Below are 10567 nucleotides of genomic sequence, written 5' to 3' on the forward strand. Positions count from 1 at the left end.
CATCAAGTACGACTCCACTCACAACAACAGCTGTAACTACAGAAAGCACAACTATTATCTCAACAACTCCAACCACTCCAGAAACAACAACCATTACATCAAGTGCAGCTCCACCAACAACAACAGCTGTGACTACAGAAAGCACAACAATTTCCTCAACAACTCCAACCACCCCAGAAACGACAACCATAACATCAAGTACAACTCCACCCACAACAACAGCTGTGACAACAGAAAGCACAACAATTTCCTCAACAACTCCACCCACTCCAGAAACAACAACTGCATCATCAACTACAGCTCCACCCACAACAACAGCTGTGACTACAGAAAGTACAACGTTTTCCTCAACAACTCCACCCACTCCAGAAACAAAAACTGCATCATCAACTACAGCTCCACCCACAACAACAGCTGTTACTACAGAAAGCACAACAGATTCCTCAACAACTCCAACCACTCCAGAAACAACAACCATTACATCAAGTGCAGCTCCACCCACAACAACAGCTGTGACTAGAGAAAGCACAACAATTATCTCAACAACTCCAACCACTCCAGAAACAACAACCATAACTACACCACATACAATAACAGCTGTGACTACAGAAAGTACAACAATTTCCTCAACAACTCCACCCACTCCAGAAACAACAACTGCAGCATCAACTACAGCTCCACCCACAACAACAGCTGTTACTACAGAAAGCACAACAATTTCCTCAACAACTCCAACCACTCCAGAAACAACAGCCACAACCATAACATCAAGTACAGCTCCACCCACAACAACAGCTGTGACTACAGAAAGCAGAACAGTTTCCTCAACAACTCCAACCACTCCAGAAACAACAACTGCAGCATCAAGTACGATTCCACCCACAACAACAGCTATAACTACAGAAAGCACAACAATTATCTCAACAAATTCAAAAACCCCAGAAACAACAACTGAATCATCAAGTACAGCTCCACCCACAACAAATGCTGTGACTACAGAAAGCACAACAGTTTCCTCAACAACACCAACCACTCCAGAAACAACAACTGCTGCATCAAGAACGACTCCGCCCAGAACAACATCTGTAACTACAGAAAGCACAACAATTTCCATATCAGCTCCAACCACTCCAGAAACCACAACAATAACATCAAGTACAACTCCACCCAAAACAACAGGTGTGACTACAGAAAGCACAACAATTATCTCTACAACTCCAACCACCCTAGAAACAACAACTGCTTCATCAAGTACAGCTCCACCCACAACAACAGCTCTGACTACAGAAAGCACAACAATTTCCTCAACAACTCCAACCACCCTAGAAACAACAACTGCTTCATCAAGTACAGCTCCACCCACAACAACAGCTCTGACTACAGAAAGCACAACAATTTCCTCAACAACTTCAACCTCTCCAGAAAAAACACCCACAACTAAAACATCAAGTACAACTCCACCCACAACAACAGGATTGACTACAGAAAGCACAACATTTCCCTTAATAACTCCAACCAATTCGAAAACAACAACTCCACCTGCAGCAACAAGAACCACTCCAACCACAACAGATGTGACCACAGAAAGCACAACATTTTCTTCATTGACTCCAACCAGTTCGGAAACAACAACTTCACCTGCAGTAACAAGTAGAACTTCTCCAACATCCAGAGGTGTGACACCAAAAAGTACAACATTGACATCAACAACTTCGAAAACAACAACTTCATCTGCAACAACGGCACATATAGCATCAAGTACAACTCCAACTACAAAAGGAACAACATTTACTTCAACTACTCCGATCACTTTGGAAACAACACATTTATTTGCAATACCCACAACTACAGCATCAAGTACAACTTCACCAACAACAACAGCTATTCCCACAGAAAGCAAAAAAATTCCCTCAACAACTCTAACCACTTCGGTAAAAACAACTTCACTTGCAGCAACTACAAGTGTGTCTCCTACGAACATAACATTAGATGTGACAATTAGGCCAACATCTTCAGTAAGTGCTACAATTACTTCAAGGACAACTACTATAACTACAACGAAAACAACTGAGCCTCCAAAAATCATAACTGCATCAATAACAACGATGACTGTACCAAGGACTTCTATTTCATTCCAGATTTCAACTACAGCTCCAAGCACAACAACCACCAATGTTCCGAGCACAGCAAGGCCATCAACTGTAGCTTATACTACCACAGCTCCAGCTTCAACCAAGCTGACTTACACCAAAACAACTGAACCAGTATCAAAAATTACATCTCTAACTACTTCAACAAACAAAACATATCCACTTCCCACAATTCCAGGACAGACAACAGTACCTTTACAAACACAAACTGAAACTTCACCAAGCAGTCTTACACCTTTGAACACTATGACAAGTGCAGGTGTCTCATCATTTCAAACATCTTCGACATTGCAACCAGAAGCTTCTACCAAACTAAATACAAATTCACCATCAACAAATGTGACTGTTGCAGCTGTAGTAAAAACCAAACTGATATTTATAAGCTCATCTCCAGTCCCCAGTGAAAGTTTGGTAATCCGTACTGTCAACACGCTCAACATATCCAGACAGTCACAACTTGATGAATCAGTAAAGTTGATGAATGTTCTCTATGAGAGTAAGTTAAATCATTCTACTTTAAAGACTTGTAAATCTCAAAGTATTTAACATCGTAAGGATGAAACAAAATAAACCTTTTTTTTACAAACAGAAATCTCGGAAACCGCCTATGCAGTCACCTTTACATTTTCTATGAGTAACATCAGCATGCCAGAGAACCCTGAGCTCAGAAATGACACTTTTAAGCAGGTTCAGGATGTTGTCAACAAAGCTGTAAGCATTTGTAATTATTCCAAACAAAAGTTATGTCCAATAAAATTGTTCTTGGCATTGATGAATGATTTGATTCTCACTAACAGCTGAACACTCTTCTGAATGAGCCTACCAGTTTGGTTCTTCAACCCAAGGACTCAGAATTCATGTAAGATTAAATTCGATTTCTGTCTATTTCGTTTCTTCAATATGTTCTCTTGCATGCAAGAAAACATTCTAAGAAAGTGAAACAACTCAACTGTTTCACACGTGAATTAAAACGTTTTAGAAACTTTTGACTGATTATCTTACAGGAGCACATCAGACCAAATTAGTGGCATGATAAATTACACAATCCAAGATGGAGATGCCACACAACCAGTCAGCTTTCTAAATCTACTTCGGTTACCAATTGGTATGTCATTTTTGATCAACTGATGCCTGAATATCTTGACAAGAAACTTGTTTCATCAAAATAAATGTAATGGTATTATTCCCAACTTACTTTAACTGCAGGATCAACCACTACAGTGTCTCCTGTGACAACAAGAATGTTCCCTGTGACATCTCTAAATCAAGTGTAAGGCATTCAGTATTATTATCAGAAGTCAAGATCATTCAATAGTCATTATTCTACTCACCATCCCAGAACTGTATTTAATGCAAAGTGTTGCCCTCTGGCAGATCTGGTTCAGCAGTGGTGACAAGCAGACTGGTGTTCAACTCATCTCCAGTCCCCAGTGAAGATCTGGTGCTCAGTGCCATCACCACTCTCAGGAACTCCAGAGAATCACAACTCAACGAAACAGTGAAAGTGGTGAATTTCACCTATGAAAGTGAGTGGCAGCATTTTCAATTCAAAAGCTATTTTAACATCATGATACAAAGGTGTGCACCAGTGGTCAATGTCAATCTGTGGCACAATCTAAACGAAATATATCTTCCAAACAGAAATCTCGGACACCTCCTATGCGCTTGTCATTACATTTGCTCTGAGTAACATCAGCATTCCAGTGAACCCAGAACTCAGAAACAACACGTTCAGTCATGTACAGAATATTGCAAATAATGCGGTAAGCATTCTCGATTTATCCATCAAAAAATTATATCCAATGAAAATCTTCCCTGGCATTGATGAATGATTTTATTCTCACTAACAGCTGAACACTCTTCTGAATGAGCCTATCAATGCTGTTCTTCAACCCAAGACCTCAGACTTCACGTAAGATGACATTTGACTTCCGTCCCTGAAATACAATTATTCATTATGTTCTCTTGCAAGCAACAAAACATTTCATGAAATTGAAACCACCCAACTCCATAAGTGCATGTGCCTACCATTTCCAGAAAACTGTTTCATGTAACGTGAAGCATCAACTTGTCTTTTCTTCTTACAGGAGCACATCAGACCAAATGAATGGCATGGTAAATTACACCTTCCAAGATGGAGATGCCATACAACCAGTCAGCTTCCTAAATCTACTTCGGTTACCAATTGGTATGTCATTTTTGTTGATCACCAGATGCCTGAATATCTTGACAAGAAACTTGTTTCATCAAAATAAATTTAATGGTATTATTCCCAACTTACTTTAACTGCAGGATCAACCACTACAGTGTCTCCTGTGACAACAAGAATGTTCCCTGTGACATCTCTAAATCAAGTGTAAGGCATTCAGTATTATTATCAGAAGTCAAGATCATTCAAATATAGTTAGTATTCTCCTCCCAAGCCCTGGTCTGTATTTAATGCAAATAATATCTGTGGCAGATCTGGTTCAGCAGTGGTGACAACCAGACTGGTGTTCAACTCATCTCCAGTCCCCAGTGAAGATCTGGTGCTCAGTGCCATCACCACTCTCAGGAACTCCAGAGAATCACAACTCAACGAAACAGTGAAAGTGGTGAATTTCACCTATGAAAGTGAGTGGCAGCATTTTCAATTAAAAAGCCATTTTTACATCATGATACAAGGGTGTGCACCAGTGGTGAATCTCAATCTGTGGCACAATCTAAACGGAATATATCTTTCCAAACAGAAATCTCGGACACCTCCTATGCGCTTGTCATTACATTTGCTCTGAGTAACATCAGCATTCCAGTGAACCCAGAACTCAGAAACAACACGTTCAGTCATGTACAGAATATTGCAAATAATGCGGTAAGCATTCTCGATTTATCCATCAAAAAATTATATCCAATGGAAATCTTCCCTGGCATTGATGAATGATTTTATTCTCACTAACAGCTGAACACTCTTCTGAATGAGCCTATCAATGCTGTTCTTCAACCCAAGACCTCAGACTTCACGTAAGATGACATTTGACTTCCGTCCCTGAAATACAATTATTCATTATGTTCTCTTGCAAGCAACAAAACATTTCATGAAATTGAAACCACCCAACTCCATAAGTGCATGTGCCTACCATTTCCAGAAAACTGTTTCATGTAACGTGAAGCATCATCTTGTCTTTTCTTCTTACAGGAGCACATCAGACCAAATGAATGGCATGGTAAATTACACCTTCCAAGATGGAGATGCCATACAACCAGTCAGCTTCCTAAATCTACTTCGGTTACCAATTGGTATGTCATTTTTGTTGATCACCAGATGCCTGAATATCTTGACAAGAAACTTGTTTCATCAAAATAAATGTAATGGTATTATTCCCAACTTACTTTAACTGCAGGATCAACCACTACAGTGTCTCCTGTGACAACAAGCATGTTCCCTGTGACATCTCTAAATCAAGTGTAAGGCATTCAGTATTATTATCAGAAGTCAAGATCATTCAAATATAGTTAGTATTCTCCTCCCAAGCCCTGGTCTGTATTTAATGCAAATAATATCTGTGGCAGATCTGGTTCAGCAGTGGTGACAACCAGACTGGTGTTCAACTCATCTCCAGTCCCCAGTGAAGATCTGGTGCTCAGTGCCATCACCACTCTCAGAAACTCCAGAGAATCACAACTCAACGAAACAGTGAAAGTGGTGAATTTCACCTATGAAAGTGAGTGGCAGCATTTTCAATTAAAAAGCCATTTTTACATCATGATACAAGGGTGTGCACCAGTGGTGAATCTCAATCTGTGGCACAATCTAAACGGAATATATCTTTCCAAACAGAAATCTCGGACACCTCCTATGCGCTTGTCATTACATTTGCTCTGAGTAACATCAGCATTCCAGTGAACCCAGAACTCAGAAACAACACGTTCAGTCATGTACAGAATATTGCAAATAATGCGGTAAGCATTCTCGATTCATCCAATCAAAAAATTATATCCAATGAAATCTTCCCTGGCATTGATGAATAATTTTATTCTCACTAACAGCTGAACACTCTTCTGAATGAGCCTACCAGTGCTGTTCTTCAACCCAAGACCTCAGACTTCACGTAAGATGACATTTGACTTCCGTCCCTGAAATACAATTATTCATTATGTTCTCTTGCAAGCAACACAACATTTAATGAAATTGAAACCACCCAACTCCATAAGTGCATGTGCCTACCATTTCCAGAAAACTGTTTCATGTAACGTGAAGCATCATCTTGTCTTTTCTTCTTACAGGAGCACATCAGACCAAATGAATGGCATGGTAAATTACACCTTCCAAGATGGAGATGCCATACAACCAGTCAGCTTCCTAAATCTACTTCGGTTACCAATTGGTATGTCATTTTTGTTGATCACCAGATGCCTGAATATCTTGACAAGAAACTTGTTTCATCAAAATAAATGTAATGGTATTATTCCCAACTTACTTTAACTGCAGGATCAACCACTACAGTGTCTCCTGTGACAACAAGCATGTTCCCTGTGACATCTCTAAATCAAGTGTAAGGCATTGAGTATTATTATGAGAAGTCAAGATCATTCAAATATAGTTAGTATTCTCCTCCCAAGCCCTGATCTGTATTTAATGCAAGTAATATCTTTGGCAGATCTGGTTCAGCAGTGGTGACAACCAGACTGGTGTTCAACTCATCTCCAGCCCCCAGTGAAGATCTGGTGCTCAGTGCCATCACCACTCTCAGGAACTCCAGAGAATCACAACTCAACGAAACAGTGAAAGTGGTGAATTTCACCTATGAAAGTGAGTGGCAGCATTTTCAATTCAAAAGTTATTTCTACATCATGATACAAAGGTGTGCACCAATGGTGAATGTCAATCTGTGGCACAATCTAAACGAAATATATCTTCCAAACAGAAATCTCGGACACCTCCTATGCGCTTGTCATTACATTTGCTCTGAGTAACATCAGCATTCCAGTGAACCCAGAACTCAGAAACAACACGTTCAGTCATGTACAGAATATTGCAAATAATGCGGTAAGCATTCTCGATTCATCCAATCAAAAAATTATATCCAATGAAAATCTTCCCTGGCATTGATGAATGATTTTATTCTCACTAACAGCTGAACACTCTTCTGAATGAGCCTACCAGTGCTGTTCTTCAACCCAAGACCTCAGACTTCACGTAAGATGACATTTGACTTCCGTCCCTGAAATACAATTATTCATTATGTTCTCTTGCAAGCAACAAAAAATTGTCATGAAATTGAAACCACCCAACTCCATAAGTGCATGTGCCTACCATTTCCAGAAAACTGTTTCATGTAACGTGAAGCATCATCTTGTATTTTTTTCTTATAGGAGCACATCAGACCAAATGAATGGCATGGTAAATTACACCTTCCAAGATGGAGATGCCATACAACCAGTCAGCTTCCTAAATCTACTTCGGTTACCAATTGGTATGTCATTTTTGTTGATCACCAGATGCCTGAATATCTTGACAAGAAACTTGTTTCATCAAAATAAATGTAATGGTATTATTCCCAACTTACTTTAACTGCAGGATCAACCACTACAGTGTCTCCTGTGACAACAAGCATGTTCCCTGTGACATCTCTAAATCAAGTGTAAGGCATTGAGTATTATTATGAGAAGTCAAGATCATTCAAATATAGATAGTATTCTCCTCCCAAGCCCTGGTCTGTATTTAATGCAAGTAATATCTTTGGCAGATCTGGTTCAGCAGTGGTGACAACCAGACTGGTGTTCAACTCATCTCCAGCCCCCAGTGAAGATCTGGTGCTCAGTGCCATCACCACTCTCAGGAACTCCAGAGAATCACAACTCAACGAAACAGTGAAAGTGGTGAATTTCACCTATGAAAGTGAGTGGCAGCATTTTCAATTCAAAAGTTATTTCTACATCATGATACAAGGGTGTGCACCAATGGTGAATGTCAATCTGTGGCACAATCTAAACGAAATATATCTTCCAAAAAGAAATCTCGGACACCTCCTATGCGCTTGTCATTACATTTGCTCTGAGTAACATCAGCATTCCAGTGAACCCAGAACTCAGAAACAACACGTTCAGTCATGTACAGAATATTGCAAATAATGCGGTAAGCATTCTCGATTCATCCAATCAAAAAATTATATCCAATGAAAATCTTCCCTGGCATTGATGAATGATTTTATTCTCACTAACAGCTGAACACTCTTCTGAATGAGCCTACCAGTGCTGTTCTTCAACCCAAGACCTCAGACTTCACGTAAGATGACATTTGACTTCCGTCCCTGAAATACAATTATTCATTATGTTCTCTTGCAAGCAACAAAACATTTTATAAAATTGAAACCACCCAACTCCATAAGTGCATGTGCCTACCATTTCCAGAAAACTGTTTCATGTAACGTGAAGCATCATCTAGTCTTTTTTTCTTATAGGAGCACATCAGACCAAATGAATGGCATGGTAAATTACACCTTCCAAGATGGAGATGCCATACAACCAGTCAGCTTCCTAAATCTACTTCGGTTACCAATTGGTATGTCATTTTTGTTGATCACCAGATGCCTGAATATCTTGACAAGAAACTTGTTTCATCAAAATAATTGTAATGGTATTATTCCCAACTTACTTTAACTGCAGGATCAACCACTACAGTGTCTCCTGTGACAACAAGCATGTTCCCTGTGACATCTCTAAATCAAGTGTAAGGCATTGAGTATTATTATGAGAAGTCAAGATCATTCAAATATAGTTAGTATTCTCCTCCCAAGCCCTGGTCTGTATTTAATGCAAGTAATATCTTTGGCAGATCTGGTTCAGCAGTGGTGACAAGCAGACTGGTGTTCAACTCATCTCCAGTCCCCAGTGAAGATCTGGTGCTCAGTGCCATCACCACTCTCAGGAACTCCAGAGAATCACAACTCAACGAAACAGTGAAAGTGGTGAATTTCACCTATGAAAGTGAGTGGCAGCAATTTCAATTCAAAAGCTATTTTAACATCATGATACAAAGGTGTGCACCAGTGGTCAATGTCAATCTGTGGCACAATCTAAACGAAATATATCTTCCAAACAGAAATCTCGGACACCTCCTATGCGCTTGTCATTACATTTGCTCTGAGTAACATCAGCATTCCAGTGAACCCAGAACTCAGAAACAACACGTTCAGTCATGTACAGAATATTGCAAATAATGCGGTAAGCATTCTCGATTCATCCAATCAAAAAATTATATCCAATGAAAATCTTCCCTGGCATTGATGAATGATTTTATTCTCACTAACAGCTGAACACTCTTCTGAATGAGCCTACCAGTGCTGTTCTTCAACCCAAGACCTCAGACTTCACGTAAGATGACATTTGACTTCCGTCCCTGAAATACAATTATTCATTATGTTCTCTTGCAAGCAACAAAACATTTCATGAAATTGAAACCACCCAACTCCATAAGTGCATGTGCCTACCATTTCCAGAAAACTGTTTCATGTAACGTGAAGCATCATCTTGTCTTTTCTTCTTACAGGAGCACATCAGACCAAATGAATGGCATGGTAAATTACACCTTCCAAGATGGAGATGCCATACAACCAGTCAGCTTCCTAAATCTACTTCGGTTACCAATTGGTATGTCATTTTTGTTGATCACCAGATGCCTGAATATCTTGACAAGAAACTTGTTTCATCAAAATAAATGTAATGGTATTATTCCCAACTTACTTTAACTGCAGGATCAACCACTACAGTGTCTCCTGTGACAACAAGCATGTTCCCTGTGACATCTCTAAATCAAGTGTAAGGCATTGAGTATTATTATGAGTAGTCAAGATCATTCAAATATAGTTAGTATTCTCCTCCCAAGCCCTGGTCTGTATTTAATGCAAGTAATATCTTTGGCAGATCTGGTTCAGCAGTGGTGACAACCAGACTGGTGTTCAACTCATCTCCAGCCCCCAGTGAAGATCTGGTGCTCAGTGCCATCACCACTCTCAGGAACTCCAGAGAATCACAACTCAACGAAACAGTGAAAGTGGTGAATTTCACCTATGAAAGTGAGTGGCAGCATTTTCAATTCAAAAGCTATTTTAACATCATGATACAAAGGTGTGGAAAAGTGGTGAATGTCAATCTGTGGCACAATCTAAACGAAATATATCTTTCCAAACAGAAATCTCGGACACCTCCTATGCGCTTGTCATTACATTTGCTCTGAGTAACATCAGCATTCCAGTGAACCCAGAACTCAGAAACAACACGTTCAGTCACGTACAGAATATTACAAATAATGCGGTAAGCATTCTCGATTCATCCAATCAAAAAATTATATCCAATGAAAATCTTCCCTGGCATTGATGAATGATTTTATTCTCACTAACAGCTGAACACTCTTCTGAATGAGCCTACCAGTGCTGTTC

General features: G+C 39.6%; 2 protein-coding genes across 2 annotated transcripts in view; both read left to right on the plus strand.

The window, feature by feature from the left end:
* Positions 1–4066, plus strand: part of LOC130436616 (probable serine/threonine-protein kinase clkA) — a 33051-nt gene extending 28985 nt beyond the window's left edge. The window contains exons 5-12 of the mRNA XM_056767435.1: positions 1039–1251; positions 1675–1931; positions 2503–2646; positions 2740–2861; positions 2948–3009; positions 3525–3676; positions 3792–3913; positions 4001–4066. Coding sequence (XP_056623413.1) covers positions 1039–1251; positions 1675–1931; positions 2503–2646; positions 2740–2861; positions 2948–3009; positions 3525–3676; positions 3792–3913; positions 4001–4066 — 1138 coding nt within the window. The remainder of the gene's footprint in view (positions 1–1038; positions 1252–1674; positions 1932–2502; positions 2647–2739; positions 2862–2947; positions 3010–3524; positions 3677–3791; positions 3914–4000) is intronic.
* Positions 4067–6791: 2725 nt separating this feature from the next.
* Positions 6792–9507, plus strand: LOC130436623 (uncharacterized; the record flags this gene model as incomplete). The annotated part of the gene is made up of 11 exons (XM_056767448.1): positions 6792–6939; positions 7055–7176; positions 7265–7326; positions 7877–8028; positions 8144–8265; positions 8354–8415; positions 8591–8691; positions 8796–8859; positions 8965–9116; positions 9232–9353; positions 9442–9507. Coding segments are annotated over 11 exons (1173 nt in total), but the record flags the coding sequence as incomplete, so codon positions are not given.
* Positions 9508–10567: the final 1060 nt, after the last annotated feature.

Source organism: Triplophysa dalaica, chromosome 2 (genome assembly GCF_015846415.1).
Source record: "Triplophysa dalaica isolate WHDGS20190420 chromosome 2, ASM1584641v1, whole genome shotgun sequence".
Classification (NCBI taxonomy): Eukaryota; Metazoa; Chordata; class Actinopteri; order Cypriniformes; family Nemacheilidae; genus Triplophysa; species Triplophysa dalaica.